Raw genomic sequence first — 18,655 nt, 5'->3', positions numbered from 1 at the left:
CTACTTTTCACTAGGCAATCCTCCTGCTAGGCTGGGTCACGTATGTAGGAGAAAACAGGAAAATCAAAGGTGCAGCGATTCCAGTGAGAAAAGCGATCTTCTGCAGGAGGGCTTTGCTTTATGAGATCCGTATCTTCAATTCGCCGTGTTCCTCATTCCTCTCTGATATGTTTTTTTTCCTCTTTGCAGGAGCTTCAAGCTCAAACATTTAAAGGAAATGGATCCAGCTTATCACAGAATCATAGAACGATTTGGGTTGGAAGGGACCTTAAAGATCCAACCCCCGTCAAGGAGAGGGAAAACCTTCCACTAGACTAGGTTCCAACTCAATTCTCCTTCTCCTATAAAGGTCAGTGCTCATCTAGATGAGCTATGTGGACCTACATCTGAGTCTAATTTCCCTTAAGAGCTATCTTTTCAACGATCTCCTCCCCCTCTTCTTAGTCTTCAGCAGATCACATCTCCTCACAGCACCCACGGTTCCGTGCCCCCTTTGGCTTCCACCTCACTGCCTGCTGCGTGCCAGTGCCCGTACAGTCACTGAGCTGCAAGCCTTCAACCGCTTCCCCAAACACGCCGACACCTCCTGCTAGCAAGAAAGAGGCACGCCACGGTCCCTGACGCACTACAAGGCCTGGATGTGACGTGCTCTTTGCCTTCGCTTACCTTGAAGAACCAGAAGCAGACGCCGACGAAGCGGAGGTTTTTCGGCGCCTGCGCGCGCGGCTGGGAGAGACGGAGAGACCGAGCTTCTTTTTGGGGGACTTGGATCGGCGCCACGGGTCCTTCCACTCATCTGCCCTCTTCGACTGAGCGGCGGTAATCGTGGTCGCCTCCTTCTCCTTCTTTGGTGGCTCAGGCTGGCGGCTGGAAAACAAAAGAGGAGTTGAGATCCTGGGGTCATTTTTATACCGTAAGGCCACCAGGAACACAGGGCCAGGAAAAGATCTCAAAAATTTGTCCTGCATGCTAGTACCAGCTCTTAAGCTCCGCTGCAGGATATACAGCACCATTTTGTGGCAGGTAAGTATTAGAACAGCTATTGTTTTGTAAAACAGTGACCACAGGCCCTTCGAAAAGCAGCACCTGCACTTTTGTGAACCGCTTTGTCAGGCTGACCTGGGACCTGCCAGCTGATTTCAGCTTCGGCTCTGTGCCTCCAAGGAGCGAAGCACAGACAGGAGGGCAGGGAACCCAAAAGCTGCTCCTTCCTTCCTTGCTATGCCAGGCGGCGAGAACTGGAGCAACCTAAACCTGCCCCCAGCGCACCGAAAATCCTGAACAGACCCAGGCCGAGGACAGCCTTGGGGTGCGCACCTGAAGCTCCGTCTCAACAGAGCAAGGTGCCGGAAACAAGCAGCAGGCCCTAAGAGAAGAGCTGCAGCCTGAATCACTTTGAATCACTTTCCTACGGCTCCCTTATCAGGGCACCACGTGGGGCTGCGTCACGAGCCTCACCCCGGCCAAGGCACGCCGATCCATTTTTACCCGTACGAAGGGGACGCTTACCTCACCGGCCGAGCTCACGGTGGCTGTTTTTATCGCCGCATTATTCTCTAGGTGCTTACAAACACAGCTGAACACGTGCTCTCCTGCTCTTGATAACCATGCAGATTTGACAGGGCAGCCTAGACACCCAGACGTTTCTTCCCTCCCCTTCTTATGGCTCGGGCTGTGTTTAACCTGTTTCTTTAACCTGTTTCTTTAACCTTTTTCTTTAGCCCGTTTCTTTCATTCTCAGGGCTCCCACTCTGCCCCACAACCCTCTGAAAAGAACCCAGCGCTAACTTTTCAGCATCCGCACAGGATGGTTCCTTAATGAGTTTCTTCAGGCCAGGCTTTATCGCATCTCTTATCTATGGATGATTTAACGTGGGTTTTTTCCTCACCCTTACTCTAACCTGCATATGACTGGTCAATTACCTGCTCATAACCTTCTTCGTCAGGTTTTAGGCAAAGTTTATGCTTGCTTAAAGGTTTATGAAGTCTATTGCGCTCATCAAATTACCCGTATAATTATGCCTTTATTCCTTTTCTCCAGCTAATGAACCCTCTCACTCTGAGGGTTTGGGGGAGGGACAGCACCTTCCAGCCCCAGGTTCAGCCAGTACCACCCTATTAGTCACAGCACCGTGAAGCAACCACTCCCCACACGACTTCCTCTACCTTTCGAGATAAAAAAAGCAACCTCCAAAGTTTTCTAATAATTCCACGGATTACATTTCTTGCCACAATTCTTTCTCAGCAGACAATGGGGTAATTAAAGCCCTTCATTAGCAGCCTCTTCTTCCCTTTGAAGGCTTCACCAGTCCCTGGGGAGCCGCATCACCTCCTGGTTTGGCGCTACCGAAAACCGCCATAACTCAGTTAAACTCCTACTACCTCTCGCCTCCTGCCAAACCTGCACACGCACAGCACGGCGTCCTACACTTTCCCTATCTCCCCTGATATAACCCCATCAATTTTACGATTTGTCCCACATCTCTCTCTGCACATACAGAACGTTGGAGGGGGAGAAGCTCTTCTTTCATGCTCGCCGGTGCCACAAATCTCACTCCAGCCCCAGAAGATGCTTCTGAGGGTGACGTAGCAGCGCACGAAATTGCTGACTGCCTACTAAGAGAGCCCCAAGCAGGCTTATGGCTCAGCATTATTCACCAGAATCTGTGTTTAGCATCATCACCCTTTCCAGAACTGCTCCAACACACGCTGGTTAACGCATCACTTGCCGTGGGCTGGTCTAGTTTGCCGTATTACATCTGCAGCTACATCTGGGCATCTAATCACGGAGGAAGACCATGATTCCAAACACGGGGCTGAGATAGACCCGACCTACTAATTATACTCTGATAAGGCTAAATAGCCCTTGCCAGGACTGAGAAAAGAAGCTAAGGTACAGCCCAGTCAGCTGGTATCAAGCGGCAGGATAAACAGCAGCAGCACGGAGGAGGAGAGCACGATGTGAGGATGCCAGCAAATATTGCTAGGCTGTGACCCCCTCCGGTGTCCTCTCCTTGGGGACTTGAGTCCGCAGGTTTTGGGAGATGCAGGGGGAATATTCTGCTGGCACAGAGGCAGTTCCCACCTCAAGACATGGATAAGAATCCCGCAGCAGTTCTCAGAAGGAAAAGTCTCCTACAGAATCTCTCTCTCTCTCTCAAAAAGAGCACAAACCTGCCCACGCTCACAGCCCGGGTGCTGAGCCTCTGCTCAGACCCCGCGTGGGAACAGCTCGCACTTAACTCTAAGGCTTGGAGCAAAGGCGACTACGAGAGCAAGTCTCATTACTCGCACCTATTACCTGGTTTGATGCAATTCTCTCCCGGTGAAGTCACTTTCTGGAGGAGAGCTTTTTTTTTCCCCCCAGGAAAACCACAACAGAAAGCCTCGTTTCTGGATACGCTTTGCCTTTTGACTCAGCAGCAAACACGTCACCTTACTACAGCCGAGAAAGAAAGGCGATGCGCGTGTCAGGACATTTTCAAAGTCTTTCCCCAGGAGTTACCTGCGTGCCCGGCATGCGGCATCACCCAATACACTTGTTCAACTTAACACGAGGGACCGGTATCCGATGCCATTTGGCTCGCCTCCTCGGGTGGAATTTGGGAGGCAGAATTGAAAGTAAACCTGAGCAGCTGCCAAGCTCCTCGCCATCTGCCTCGGAGTAACGTCCCAGTGACAGCCTGCACGGGCGTCTCTGAGGAGGCTGTCGCAGGCTAGCAGCCCAAACAGTCGGCGTTTCAATCATGTTCGCTGCTGCAGACCGATGGGGTGCAGTTGTTGGGATGAAAGCAGAGGCCAGGAGCGGGGCTCACCGAGGAGAGGAGGCAGGCAGCTGGCCCGAGGCTGGGGGGCTGCCTGGCATCACAGCGAGCAGGATCACTGTTCCCAGTGCTGTGCGGCTGGGTGCCTTTATCCATGGTTTGATCCTGGGGTAGGCTGTCTGACCTTTCACTCTTGCAGCTGGGTCATTTCCACTTCCCGTCCTATGCTTGATGTGGCACTGGTCAGAGCTCTCCGTGAGCCAATTCACCTCCTCGGTTGAAGAGGGAGGAAAAAAAAAAATAAAGACCCAGTTTCTTGCTGGGTCAGCGAGTCCAAGTGGCCCATGGTGGGGACTGAACAGCAGCTGGAGCTGGCACAAGGCTAACGGGGGGGGGAAGAAGAGAAGCCGTGTGGTTTTGGGGTGCTGAGCCACGAGGTCAGGTCCTGTGCTTTACGATCTCAGCCTCGGATGAGCACACTACTGAGCTGCAGCAAAGCTGCCGGCAAAGGAGTCGCACGAGACCAAGGCGTGTGTGCGAACCCAGCTCTCCTTTTTCACCAAATTCCAACTTTCAGGACACGGAGGGACGTCTTTGAGAATGAACGTCCCTAATTAGTTGGATGACAGCAGGTGAAAACATTACAGAAGGAGTTAAAGGGGCTGACAAAGGCCGAGCGAAAGCAGCTCCGTTTCCTTCCAGCGCCCGGAGCAGCAGCACCGTGCGTCACCGGGGCACGAGCGCGGCTATTTCCGAAGCCCATTTTGACCTTAAAATGACTAAAAGCTTTATTTTCCAGAACGAACGCGTTCACCCGGAGTTGGCTGGCGCTCAGTTACAGCAATCGAGCGGAGCGCTGGAGCCGAACGCCGCTTTGGCAGCGAGGAGGAGCAGCTCCCGACCGCCCCGTGCGCCGGCACGGCACCCAGGAGCCCCGCCAGGAATCGGGAGGGGGAAGTCGAGCCGCGTGGCCGAGCCTTCCTCCTCCTGCGTTATGCAAATGACGCCGAAGCCCTTCTAATCTCAGACGGAAAATAGGCTTCCCAGGGAAAAGTGCTTCCTTCCTTCCCCCTCCCGGGGTGACGCCGCCACCCCGGGTAACGCAAACCTTATCGCTGACGTCGGCCTGGCTCCGGGGCTGCTGTTTTGGCCGGCAGCTACGGCTCGATTTGCTCAGAGAGGAAAGTCCGGCCGTGCTCTCAAGCCCTTTCGTCTCTCGCGGGGAAGCGAGGGCTGTGTCACCGCCGCAAGCCTTCCTTCGGTGCCGGTGGAATTTTCCAGAGGAAGTGAACTCGAGGAACGTTTGGAGGCACGTGCCGAGGCAGTCGGTAAAGGCTCTGTGATTTCTGCAGAATAAACTCCAGCAGAGCACGTGCACGCGGGCAGATTTTCCGTCTCAGCACAATAAAGTCACTCATCCTCAGCGCCACGTGTCCGGAGAAATGCAACGGCCCCCAGAGCCACCTACAGCAGGAAATCCTGACCCCCTGGATCCAGTGCTAACGCTTACAGCACGGCCACTCATCCTGGGGAGGTGTTAGCAAGGGTTTTGCTTCTCGAGATGTTTCCATCTCAAGCAGGGTTATCAGTTGCTTGAAAAAAAAAAAAAAAGAAAGAAAAAAAAAGATTTCTTCAAAGCCTGCTGGGGAGAGGCTTTGAAATTAAATAGTGGAGATACAATCTGGAGTATGAAATCATCACAGCGGGCAGATAAACCTATCCGGGATGCGATCTGCCCCGAGGGCTGAGCATTTGACGCCTCGAGAGCCTTCTCCCAGCGGAGGTGCCCGCATGCAGCGATTCTCCCGTCTGCTTTAATAAAATCCAGCGTGTGGGATCTCTCCAGCAGCTCCAACCCCAAAATGCCAACGAAAAACACATTCCTTGAGCTCCACATCTGAGTCACTCGATGCCCTTCTTCATCTTGATCTAGGGTTACGAAACCCTTCTCCTTCTGCTGTGGCACAACCTCAAGAACCGCGAAGACGAACGAAAACTCCAGGCGACAGCAACGCTCCACGGAGAACTTCGACGAGCTTCGCCGCTTTGGTTTGCAGAGCCATTTTTATTATCGCCGGCTTCCCAAACGAGCTGGGAGAACAAATAAAAGCCGAGCTGTCTAACCAGGCTCCATCGCTCGGGCTGGAGGCTGCGCCGCAGAAAATGGGGATGTAAACAAGTTATCGCAATCCCTACCTCCACAGCATTACCTCGCAGGGGCTGCAGATCCCAAGGAGCACGCGCAGAAGCATGGACGCGTCCTGTAAGCGAGGAGCAGGAGGAGGGGAACCCTTCCGAGCACTGCAGCGCCGATGAAGGCACCGCAGGGCTGCAGCGTGCAGAGCGGCAGGAGCCCAGGTCCCGCTGGAGAGGACAAACCTCCCTCCAGCCTGGGAAACCCAACGGCCTGGGGCCGCTCGCTTTATTCTCTTACTTTGCTGCATTCCAAGAAGCCGCCCGGAGGCCTGGACAGCACATCTGTGCCTGCTGACAAACGCCACCTTTTCCCTTCGGTAACTTCTCGGGGATTTTAGGACTTATTCGGAGAGTTCCTGGGATCCAGAGAGAGAGGATGCCCGACCCAAAACCGGGCAGAGCACACATCTGTGCGGTCTGCTCCTCCTCCTGTGGCAGGACAACAACCACGAGCAAATGAAGGAGTTAATAAGCAAGAAGCCAACATTTCTACCGGGAAAACGAAGGACCAAATCCACCAGCCGACCCACACCATATACACTCGGAGGAGATGCTGTGATTAAGCCCTCTAGAGACCTGCACCTACTTGAACAACAGCGGATTAGTCCAAAGTCTCTGCCAACAGAGCTCAAAGAGCAGATCCAGCGGCTCTGGTGCCATGGGGAGACCACCAGAAGCTATCGGGATAGACGATAACGACCCCGGAACACCCAGAACTACAAATTCGTCCCTAAAACGAGTTCAGTCGGTTCGCGATCTCTCTCCTCTCTCTCACACACGCTCATGAATCACTCCATTTGCATTCCCTTATTTTTGCCACTCCTTTATCTAATCAGCCTCATTCTAACACTTTCTAACTTGCAAGCCCTGGGTAACCTGCATTCATTGATTTCAGATTCCGGGTTATCCTGTTCATTAACGCGCTCACCCCGGGGACTAATAACGGCCTATTACAAAGGCAACGTGAACCAGCTTGAACAAGAAACCTAAGAGAAAAGGGACCGCAGCATTTTATGGCATCGCAGGGGCTACTTCCACCTCGGGAGAAGCTGGGCAGAAGCACAACGCTCCTTGCTGGAAGGGTTTTCTGAAGGCCTCGTGGTTTGCTACCAAAGAGCTGCCCTTTCTGACACTGCTTTTAATTTGACGGCGTCCCTGCTCGCAAGCGTTATTTTTATTTTTTTAATAGCTGCCTAAGTGCACTCCATCGACAGCCTCCAGCCCGGCTGAGGCCGACTTCCTCCCGAAGGACTGCTGGTGAGTCCAGGAGGGCTCAGCAGGACGTGCTCCCAGCGGGACGCTGCTCCTGCCCGGCAGCTTTGCAGCTCCCCTCACCTCCCGTCCGCCCCCCGGGATGTCTCTGAGGGCAACGGCCTCCTCCTCACCCTACCTGGCGCTGGCACACGGCAGATTTTGGACCCCGTATCACGCGCCCAGCCCAAGCTAGCCCACCTGGAGATGGCTTTCAGGTCAGGCTGTAGGACAAACCTCCTCAGGAGCTGGACGTTGCCAAGTTCTCACCTTAACTCAAACGAGGGTGCACTTGGCCAGGCTGGTTTTAAGCCCAGACCACGGCACCCCAAGCACAGAAAACCCAGTGCTTCCAAGAGGGGAGGAAGAAACCGAGACCCGCCTCACTGCCCCAGAGCACCGGCTGGTCTCCCCTCCCTTTGCTTGGCCGACAACGACCTCGTGCCACCCACGGCAGGGCACGATCCTGCTGCCCCGGCCAGGGGGTCCGAATCCTCGGTGCCCCTCGGCGCTTTGGCAACAAACCCAAGTCACATGACACCGAGCGCGTTGCTTCACGCCCTGCCGAAACGCTCAGATCCACTCGGATGATGACGGGATAAAGACCTGGGCAGCAACAGGAGGCTTAAAGCAAGCTGCTGGTTCTGCGTGCAGGGTCACAGCCCCAAGCCAGAAGCTCCCCGGCCGCATCCAGCGCTCAGGTCGGGACATCCCGTACCGCTCCGAGTCCCCTCCGACAACGCGCTCCGTGCCAGCTCTCTACGCCCCCCCCCGAAACGCTTTGCACAACGGCGGCAAGATAAAGATGCAGAGCAGAAGTTTTGCACTCAGCAAAATCAGGCACAGCCCGGGGCATCAGAACTCGTTCTGGGGATGGGGAGCGCGGGGCCAGACAGCCGCCTTATCCCTCGCGCCGATCACAAGGTGTCCCGGCTTGTCTAAGTGTTCGATGCCTCGGGAGGGGGGAGGAGGAGGAGGAGGAGGAGGAGGAGGAGGGGGAGGAACGATTTTACTAGCGCTGCAATCTCAGGTTATAAACTTCTTGGAGCGCTTGTCTTAAGCTTGGGAAAAAAAAAACACACACACAAACAACAAAGCGTAAAGCAGCGATTGCGTGCTCCTTGCACCGAAGCCCGATCCTTGAGTGGCAATCCCACCCAAAGCCCCAGATCCGCAGCCTCTTCTCTTAAAGGACTGAATGAAAAACGTTTGCCAGGGTTTATGACGTGTGTGTCGTTAAATTCTAACCCTCCCCACCTGAAGCAAACGGCCACGCAAGACATCCTGTCCTCTCTGCTGTTCTCAGCCTTAACCCTGCTGTTGTTCAGAGACCAGATGGAAGTTTCCTGCCTCCAACGCAGCTGAAAGGGAATTTGCCGTCACGTCCCCGGATATTTGCTCTTCGAGTTTTCTTTCACCCCCTTTGACTCCACGCTGTGCACGTCGCTGTTTGCTCCTTCCTGCAGCCTCCATGAGGGCGAGCTCCTACGCGGGCAGACCGGTGATTAGGGCCGCGATTAGGGCCGTGATTAGGGCCGTGCTCAGCCTGGCATTGCTCCGTGATGCCTCCCGGTTGCACAACCCCGCGGGGCAGTGCTCCAGGCTCCTCAGCAGGACACGAGCAGGACAGGAAGCAGTCGGAGGAACGCGAAGGGCGCTGGTGCGTGCCAGCCCCTGGCACCCTGACGAGGGCACCTCGGGGGCTGAACCTGCCAAAAATTGGGATGCGGCAACTGGGGAAAGCACGGAGGCTATAAATAGAGCTGCAGGTGAGCGCTGTGCCACCGCGGTGCATCCTGCTACCTGGGAAACGCGAAAACAACTGCAAACGTTTTACGCATTAAGCAAACTCGGGAGCTGCTGGATGCCCAGGTGCCAAAAGCGAAGCTCTGCAGCCCGCCCGGCACGAAGGCGGCTGGAGGAAAGGTGAGGGTGCTCCAGCACCCTGAGCATGGGGAGGTCTGCAGCCCCTCAGAAAGGTCGTGTGGGACAAAAGCACGCTGCCCAGGGAGCACTCACCCTGTAACTGTGATAAAGGCTTTGGCGGAACAGGGAAACACGAAGCGCAGGATGAGGGGATGTCTTCGCCAAGGGAAAAATCAGCTGAATTTTCAGCTCCTTATTCAGCATCCAGAAATACCAGGGCTCCTCGCTGCCAGCTTTTTCAGTGGCACAAAGGAAGCCAAAAGAGAGTCCTGCGCGCTCTGCCTCCCTCCTGGCTCTCTGCCTGGCCCTACAGCACCCGCTCCAGCCTTACAGCACAGGGCCGAGGACGCTTCCAGCAGCAGGTTCTCGACGCTCCGCTTCTGGGAAGACCAGCAGAGTTAACGACTCAGAAAGCAAAGAGGCGTACCGAGGACTTGTTAATTTACCCAGACTCGTCTTAAGAAGGCTGTTCTGGAGACGCAAGAGGCACGAGTTCTTCCCCGCAGCCCTCCCCGTGACCCAGGTGTCAGGGGGAAGGAGCAGCCCCAGCCTCGCGTGCAGCGATCCCGGGCACGGTGACTGCTCGTGACTAACGCCCCGCGCTGCCAGCCAGCTGACGTCGCTTTCCCCATCATCACCACGTGGGCCTGGGCAGCGAAATCTCTTCCATCACCGACCCAACGAGAGCATAAACCCACAGTAAATGCGTAATTAAAGCGCACAAATTACGGCTGTAAGCGAAGAGGGTAATTAAATGTAGCTCCCCGTATTACTGTAACCATTCTGCCACTGTTACTGCGTCGAAGCGCTCACAAGACACAGTCAAAGCGTTCTGAAACCCTGACTTCCTCTCGGAAAAAAGGGTCACCATCAACCATCCCTTTTCCCACGTAGGGATGGGAACAAAAACCCTGTGTCGGACCCAAGACCAAGCCCTTTTCCCACCCGAAACCACGCAGTGCCACGTGGCGTCTCGTTCCGGGCCTTCTGAGCCCTGCCCTTCGTTAAAGCAGGCTCTTCGCCACGCTCCTATTTCCCACTCTCCTGCGAGTCCCAGGAAACAAAACGCATCATCCAGAAGGAAAACGAAACGCATCATCTGGAAGGAAAAGCTCCGGAGTCCCGGGAAACACGCCTTCCCTACACCTCCTCGCCCCAACACACACGCTTGTGCACACCATCAGAAGGCTCTGTCTGCTTTTGATTTCCAAGGTACTGATGCTGCCGGCCAGCGTTCCCGAAGACGTGTTTTAGCAGGAAACGCGATACTTTTCCCTGATTCTGAATCAAAAGGTACCCAACATTAGGACTTCCCGTAAGACAAGTTCCGTATTCAGCTCTGGTATTTACACGATGCTTTACAAATACGCCTCACGCACAGTACATTAAGTCGCTGTACTGAAAGAACCGACAAAGAAAGAAAATGTGATTTGTTTTTGAAATTTCTAGGCTTTTAGTCCATCTGGTTCAATTTTCTCTTCCACACAGGCCAGAACAAGAATTTTCAGAAAGTCTGAACGAATTGAGGCAGTCAGAGGCAAGAAACCTAACTCCGTACTCCAATTCCATCCTAACACCCAGCAGGAACTGGTTTCAAGACAAAATCCGTTTACCTCTTCTAGTCCCATTCAGGAGTTTTATTCAATGAACTCCAGATACTTTTGTTATCCACAAACTCCCAATCCAGCCCTGATTCTTGCCAAAGGGCATTTGTCAAGGCTGCAAAGAGTCACCACCATCGGCAGCACTCCCAGCCGGGGCCTCGGCCAGCCTTCCACGATGCCCTAGCCCCAAGGGACCAGAGCCACGCTGAACACCTCCGTACCTCGGGGCCACGGGACCGACACGGTCCTTTCAGCGCCGGGTTACACTCCCCGCTTCTTATCCGAGGTTTTAGCTCCACTTAGTGGCCAGCAGGGCTCACGTAAAGCATCACCTTGCTCTCGAAACCACAGCTTGACTGAGGAGCTGCAAATAATTGGGGGTCTTCCCCACTGGTGTGCATGAACCTGGGTCACGATCCGCAGCTCGATCAACATCAGCTAAAACCAAGTCTGAACTCAAGCCAGCACTTACCTCGGTAGCAGCGGAGACCGGGGCTTTGGTTTGTCTTTTTCCTTTTCACGCTCCCTGTCTCTGTCCCGGTCTCGGTCTCTGTCCCGGTCCCTGTGCTGCCTGTCTTTTTCATCTCTCTTCACTCGTTCCCGCTCGCGTTCCCACTCTTCTTTCCTCCGCTGGCGCTCCTTGTCGCGCTCCCGCTCCCGTTCCCGTTCTCGCTCCCTCTGGCGCCTCTCCCGCTCCCGTTCCCTCTCCCTTTCTCGCTCCCTCTCGCGTTGTCTGTTTTCTCTTTCCCTTTCCCGTTCTCGCTCTCGTTCCTTTAAAAAGAGAAAAGGAGAAATCGTTGCAACATTGTGGTAACATCTAAAAGGGCAAGGTTTCAAAGTCCCAGACTAAAAGCAATCCCATATGCCCTCCTGCGTTAGGGCAAAGCATCGAGATAAACCCAGAGTCCGTTCCATCGCTGCTTCCTGAGCGGAGAGAAGCTGGGGAGGATCAAAGCACCACATCACGTTCACCATGGTTATAATTTGTGAAGGCAACAAGACTAGTTCTGCTTATTATGCCCATTAAAGGAACGTACTGATGTTTACAAGTATTTACTCACAGTGTTCATCATGTTTATAACCAGCTAATTAACTTTACAAACAAACACTGTGAAAATAATCGACAGTGCATCACATACAGCAACAGTCAGGACAGGCTTCTGTTGCTGTTTTCAGAAGCAGCACAGCAAAGCCTTACAGCACAAGGAAAGTCACCTTTTCAGGGACATGATGAGCGCTACCGAAAAGCTTGCCAACGGGCAGGATTTGTTCTTTCTGACGCTGCTCTCAAGGCACAACAGTTTGCACGAGGATAAAAGGAAGCGGAGGGAAAGGGCTCCAAGCCCTGCTTCCACGGAGCCCCGCACCTTACAGCAGTGCCACGCCAACAGACTGCACCTGGGATTTCGGAAGGTGGCTGGGTGCTTTCCTCGTCTGACTCAGAGCAACTAACGAGCAACTCCACCGGCAGCGGGCAGACGTGCAGGAGCCTCCGCCTGTCCACGTCTAATCCTTTCCTAGGAACCAGCGAGCAACCCGTTCTCCGGCCAGATCATTTCCTGGAGGCTCCCGCCCTCCCCAAAATTTCCAAGGAAGGCTGCACAACCGCCTCGCGTTCAGAGCAGCAGCCGGGGCACGTGAAGAGGCACCTCCTCGGCGAGGAGAGCACGAAGAGCTGCGAGCAGCAGTGCCAGGGACCTGCCAGCCCACGCACCCAGAGCGTGCTCTGCACGGTCATCCAGTAACTCAAGGTTTAGCTACCTGTAGGATTTAGGATCGTGAACGTACGAGAAAAATCCTAGTGAGCTGCACTGGAAACGGGACGAGCACCGTTGAGTACCTGGAAGAAAGTTGAAAAGGAAAGCGCGGAAGGGGTGTTATTACCTTACTTACTCTGTAGTTACGGTACGGGTCTGGGTCTGTGTACTGAACCCTGAAATTCTCATACTGCCCACCACGCCAGAACCGTTCTATTTCATAGTCATAATAGGGATCTGCATAGGGGTCAAGCCTACAAGGAAAAAGAGGGAAGGTTAGAAAGGGAAATATCGCCTCGTGAGCACACACACGCTACATGTTCTAGGTCAGGCCTGAGTCACTGCACTGAAGGAAAGCCCATGTTCAGTGGAATAGGGCCGCAGGAAGCGGTGCGTTTCCTACACAGCCCAAACGGGCAGAAATAGTCTTTTTTAAATGAAACTTATCAGAGAAAAATCACAAAGCTTTCTTGATAAACACAAAAAGGACACCGCTAGCCAAACCCAGCCTTCAAATCAATGTGGTAAAAACGCAGAAACGTCGATTGCTTTTTACAGCTGCTTCCAACGTAACGGAACACGTTTTGCCCCATTGATTTAGAGCTGCATTTTGTGTCCTCGCACCCAGAGCTACCTCAGGAACCCCCCCACGGGAACACCAGGAGCAGAACACCGTCAGCTCCTGCTCCTCTGCCACCGGAGGTGAGGGGCACGTCCCAGCGCTGACCGGAAAGGAAACAAGGTGCTGCTGAGCCTTCTGGTGCAAGAAGCTGGGCTTTGGGGGCAGGCCAGCAATGCTCGGCCCCAAACCCGAGGTTGCTCCGTGCACCGAAGGCACCTGCAGCCGATATTCTCCAGTGGAAAACAGGCTCCGGCCCCCAGCATGCACACGAACCGGCAAGCACGCGACACGCCCTAACTGCAAACACCCTAATCCCTTTTGGGGAGGAACACGATCCGAAACCCACCCCCTAAACGTGCAACGTGTCCTCCATTTAACCATTTCTGTTAAGGTCATTCGAGGTTCTTAATTCACGTACCCCACAATACGCAATCCCTGCCAGCCACCTGGTGTGAAAATATCAGATCTGCTGTAAAGACGGGGAGGTGGGTACAGGGAACAAGAAACTTCCAGGGCCACAGAGGAGGCAGGGGCAGAGCTGAGATTATGAAGTGAGCGCTCCTAACTTGCGGATTGCCTGTAATGAGACTCTGACTTGTGAGCGTGGGGAATAAACGGCCCACTTTTGCATCCTAAGTGCCAAATAGTCCAAACGAGGCCGAGGTGGGAGAGCTGCCCAGCAAGCCAAGTGGCTACCAATATTCCTTGCAACGCTTTTACTTGGTTTAAGATTTCTACTTTTCTGTCTGAAATGATAAGCCAAGGGGAAGCATGTCGGGAACTGCGAATACAAACGCCTAATTCAGCAACAAACCCCTGATGCCAACCACGTAGCCATACAGATTCAGCGACATCAGGTGTTCGAAAGGAAAAAAGTCTCGAGCTACACCAAAAAGGAAGCTTTTACTTTTCAACCCAGCTCAAATCCGAATCGCCCTATTATTCCCTTCCTCTGACATCTGGGGACTTTTTGTTCGTTTCAACGAGCGCCCCTGCTGTGCTTTGCGACAGTTACTGAAAATTCAGTGCTTAAAATCCTCAGCTGAATAATTGGTATCAGCCCCGAATCAAATACATCCGTCCAGCCAATACTCTGCAAGCCACACCTGATGGGGCAGCTGTCTGTGGCCTAGGAAGTTTGAAGAGGTGCAGCGGAGAAAGGAAAGGGAACACTTTCTTACAGTTGCAGCAGTACCGGAATCAAAGACCTGCTTACCCATAGTTAATGTTTTCTTTGATGTCCACCTCCCTATAGTTTTTCAAAAAAGAAAAAGGGATTTATGAACTATTCAGACATCTGCACAGGTCACAAGACAGTCCTGAAAGCATTCAGTAACATTCCAGCTGAACCGCCAGTGCTTAGTTTGCTGCAAGGTGTCAACCCACGCGCAACGTGCGTGTGAGAAAAATCACTTTTTTTCTACAGTATGCAGCGGTAACAACTTAAAAACTTTTGCCTCTACGCACAATTAATATATTTTAACGCCACAGCCTGCTTTGGCATAAAGATTCCTTAATTTTCAGAAATTCCATTTGTTTGCTTACTTCTGTTTTAACACTGGCTACATGCGATATAACACTTGTTTCTCGACTGTACGAAAAACCAAAGCCCTGTACCTAACACATCAAATCATTACATCAGTGAGGCAGTGGCATAAAACACCCAGAACACTGACTGAAGATGCTGGTTTCCATACACAGTTATAAAACAGATAAAACAGTTAATCCACAAGAGCACTGGTGATAATAAAGCCCCGGGTACAACTGAAAGCCTTCTCAGAGGAACAGAAGAGCAAGGCAGAGTGATTTCTACACAGGTAACGAACATCAGTACGGGGCCACTGCTTTGTTACAGCCTGCAGAAGCGAGGAGGCTGCTTCTTTTTTCAAACTGGGAGCGGAATTGCACTTGAGAGCAAATCAAAGCCCACTGAACAAAAGCTTAACCTCTTTTGCAGATTTTTTTTTTTCCCCCTCAATTCTTTCACTCAAAAAGACGGAGCCAAGCCTTGCAGACACTTTGCTGTGAGCGGAAATATTGCCCAAATCTGTACATGCAGGAAGAACGGAGGATGTGTGTGCAAGAGAGAAATGTGCATTCACCTGAATTCCTGCAGAACGCAAGCCTCTCTTTTCCATCCCACTTCTTGGCTTGAGAACTACCACGTAAATCTCCCAGAGCTGCCTGATGCCTCCTTGCTCCCGTTTCAGGCCACCTGCCTGCTCTCAATCATGACGGGAGGGTGGCTGAGGTCTCCACCATTTCATCTCCTTTCCCCTACAACTTAAGTTTAGGACGCTTGATTTTGCCCAGGCGATGCGCTGGCAGCTAACAGCTCTGCTTTCTGACCGGTTTCTTACTGAACAGTTTATCTGGGACCGGTCGAGGTGTTTGTTAAGACCACCTGCTGTGCCTTGCAAATAAACACTCAGCCAGCTGCGACAGCGCCACTACTGCCCTGAAGCTCTTGGGCACTGAGCAACTTGGCAACCCCAGCTTCAGCATTTAAAAATTCTCAGGGACTGGAATAAAAGCATGGAAAAAAAAAGCCGGGAGAATGCGCTGGCGTGAGGTAGGCACTATACAAATAGCGTCCTCGAGGGACCACTATGCCAATGATATTAAAGGTAGAAAGGTGTAAAGAAGACTGCAAAGGGAAGAGAGTGTTTAGCTGGTGTGAGTGGAGGCAGCCCCAGTTTGTGATCGTGCGCAGACTGCTTAACAGGTGCTGTTTCCATTTTCTGAGACGGGCGTTCCTCTGATTTAAAGGATCAAGTACCCTGAGGACTGCCACACTGCACTGCACATCCCACCCGTTATCCCAGGTAGCAAGAACAAAACTGCCTCTTACGCTGGATCTCTGACATCTCTGGTGATGCGGTAATTCCAGTCACGGAAAAACTCGTTTTCTTTGTCAAATTCACGCTCATCCTCTCCAATAGTCACAGTGAATCTCTTCTCCTCAAAGTCAGGCTCCTGTTCTTTTCTCATGGTTGCCTTTTTTAGTACCTGCCATAACATAAAAATGAAAGAATTATTAAGAGAGGAGTTTTCTGAGGCACAGAAATGGACGCATTAAAAACCCTTCACTTGGGAGAAGCCTGCTCCAAATTCTTCTGCCCAAGTCTTATGAACGCGCATGATAACGGAACGTTCTTGATGCAGAAAGTGTAATTTGCTATTCCATCAGCTCAGAGCAGCAGCAGACAGGCACTAAGCTTCCAACATGCAAACCCCACTTTCTGTAACGCTCAGACACACGGATCCTATAGGTGCTAGAAAAACAGGCACTGAGGAAAGGGAAACTGGACCAGCCGAAGTGTTCTGCTTTGCGGAGGGCTCGACTTCAACATCCCTGAACTACCCCGGGCCACGAGCTCTCCCTAGCTCATGCTAACATAAAAACCAAACCTGGGTGCCAGCTCTGTACAACAACTGCTCCTTGCTGTTTATCACAGTTAATAAGTGAAAAGGCAAAAGGAAGGCTCCTTAAGAAGAGGAAGACACCACGTGCTCCAAACGAGAGCTCTGCCAGCAGTCCGCTCCCAGTGCAACAGGTCAGTGGATTTTGGAGCAAGTCAGCACACCCGAGGCTGCCGTTTACCTCTTTCGCATGCCGGAGTCCTCTCTCCCAGGCACTTTCTGTTGGAGGATCCGGAGGGGGTGGAGGTAAGATTTCATCAACGACTGGCCCTCCCTGTCAGAAGACGAGGAAAACAGACATTCAGCATTAGTTCTAAGCAAACACACGCTTTTGTAAACACCCTGGAGTACGTCTAGATACTTTGGAGATGCAGCAGCAGGACAAAAGCTAGGGCTTGCTTGGAAAATTACTCCCCTCCGCTAGGGACTTCAAGATTACCTTTTAAAAATCACACACCCAACAGATGTATTGAACTTAGCTCAAGGACCAGCCCAAATAAAGCCTTCACCTCCTCCTCAGGAGCCAAAAGCTTCGTGCAGAAGCCAGGAATTCACACAAGAGGGGTCCATACCCAAGGGTTGGCCGGCATCAGCGGGTGAGGGCCGATGGGTGGCGCGCCATTTGGGGAGAAGGGCTCGGGCTTGGAGATCAGGGAGTAGTTTCCTTTGTCATTCACCCCGGGGTGTATAAATCGACAGTTCATGCCCCACGTGCAATGACCTGTGGAAATACACAGTTCAGTTAGACCCCCGTGCGCATGAACACTACAGAAACTGTTTCTGCAGCCCCACAACCACTTAGAACCCAAAGCATAACGCCGCTTCAGATCCCTGACCCCTCTTCTCTCCAAATTTGTTGAGCGTTACCCACTTGCATGTTCTTGCCACCCCCACCCTCCCAGAGAGGGCAGATTCAAGAGATCCAGTCGCAAACGGATGAATGCACAAGAACCTTTTTATGGCAGGGAGCAGGGAGTGATGGATGCACGCGCACGCCGTTAAGCAGATGCCGTAATAAGCTCGCGAGCTCTTCAGGTCATATTAAAGACAAACGCTTCAAGTCGGAACTTCATCTTTTCCAGAAAACAACAACTCCAACCTGACAGCAAGGAAAACCTCACAGCGCGTTCGAAACAAACAGCTCTCTGGTGGGGCACAAAGCACAGCAAAGATTTTCTCTCCAGCTGACGCTTGCCAGCACAACGCAGGAAAGGAGACGCTGCTAAGGAGGGCAGCAGACAGAAACCTGAAGCTGCTCTGCTCATCAGCTTCAGTCACCATCACGGTAACACTCGGGGGGCCCTGGCAGGATACAAAGCTAATTCCTGGTTTTAATTCAGCTCGCCTTAGAAACAAACCCCCTTTTTTCTTCTGGCAATTCACTCAACGTCAAGCAAGAGACGTTCTGCAGATTTCACAGCGCACAACTGCATCACAAAGTCATCGCTAACTCTCTGCTCTCTCGGGCATCAACACGTTGATTTCAGACGGAACAGAGCAGTTAACACTGCCATGGCCCAAGGAGGAACCTCCCAGATCCCAGCTGGCACGGCAGCAGGTCAGAAATTCACGCTGCACCTGGGTAAAGAGCACTCAGTCCCTGGAAACGCTCCTCATCAGTCCCAGACGAACCACGAGCTGGGGCTCTCAATCAGAGGCGGAACGCCGGCTGCTTTTGTGCTGTCACATACAGTAAGAGCGCAAATCCCTTTGCACGGGAGCTCAGTGACTGGCAGACGCCTGCCAGGAGAGGTCTGAGCGCAGGGGCTGTTAGACACCTCACCAACACCTCTCACTGAAGCGTCAAGGGGAATGACTGCCCTGACAAGCAAGGGGCTCTGCTACGTGTGTCAGGGTGGCTGCACGTTGATCTGGAAGGCTTCCCAGCCGGTCACTCATGCCACGGGACAGATGCGGCCACGCGAGGGCTCCTCAGACACAGCAAGGATGAAAATCTTCCTCCGAGGTCGCACGTGAACAGCGTCCGAGCTCCCTGGTGGCACCGAGGCCTTCAGGGTGCAAGCAAAAGCGAGTGTCAACGTTATCTGAACTGATATCTGAACAGCTCAGTGAAATCCCGGGGCAGGAGATTCCGCAGCCTGAACTTTGACT

The 18,655-nt window shown here is 52.8% G+C and overlaps 2 protein-coding genes across 10 annotated transcripts in view; one reads left to right on the top strand and one right to left on the bottom strand.

Annotated features, from left to right (window-relative positions):
- Nucleotides 1-18,655, top strand: part of MVD (mevalonate diphosphate decarboxylase) — a 56,228-nt gene that overhangs the window by 24,739 nt on the left and 12,834 nt on the right. The gene's annotated exons all lie outside the window — the stretch shown is intronic.
- ZC3H18 (zinc finger CCCH-type containing 18) overlaps nucleotides 1-18,655 on the bottom strand; it is a 44,026-nt gene that overhangs the window by 13,991 nt on the left and 11,380 nt on the right. For 5 of the 9 annotated variants that reach the window (XM_083851838.1, XM_083851843.1, XM_083851836.1 and 2 more), the window contains 7 exons: nucleotides 17,116-17,264; nucleotides 16,725-16,817; nucleotides 15,972-16,129; nucleotides 14,337-14,369; nucleotides 12,626-12,752; nucleotides 11,214-11,512; nucleotides 667-867 (listed from right to left, as the gene is read on the bottom strand). In XM_083851838.1, the coding sequence (XP_083707964.1) occupies nucleotides 667-867; nucleotides 11,214-11,512; nucleotides 12,626-12,752; nucleotides 14,337-14,369; nucleotides 15,972-16,129; nucleotides 16,725-16,817; nucleotides 17,116-17,264 (1,060 nt within the window). The remainder of the gene's footprint in view (nucleotides 1-666; nucleotides 868-11,213; nucleotides 11,513-12,625; nucleotides 12,753-14,336; nucleotides 14,370-15,971; nucleotides 16,130-16,724; nucleotides 16,818-17,115; nucleotides 17,265-18,655) is intronic. The other 4 variants (XM_083851840.1, XM_083851839.1, XM_083851841.1 and 1 more) reach the window with 3 other exon arrangements.

This window comes from Anser anser (genome assembly GCF_964211835.1).
Source record: "Anser anser genome assembly, chromosome: 11".
Classification (NCBI taxonomy): Eukaryota; Metazoa; Chordata; class Aves; order Anseriformes; family Anatidae; genus Anser; species Anser anser.
The sequence above is the reverse complement of the archived record's forward strand: the minus strand, read 5'-3'. Positions and strand labels throughout refer to the sequence as shown.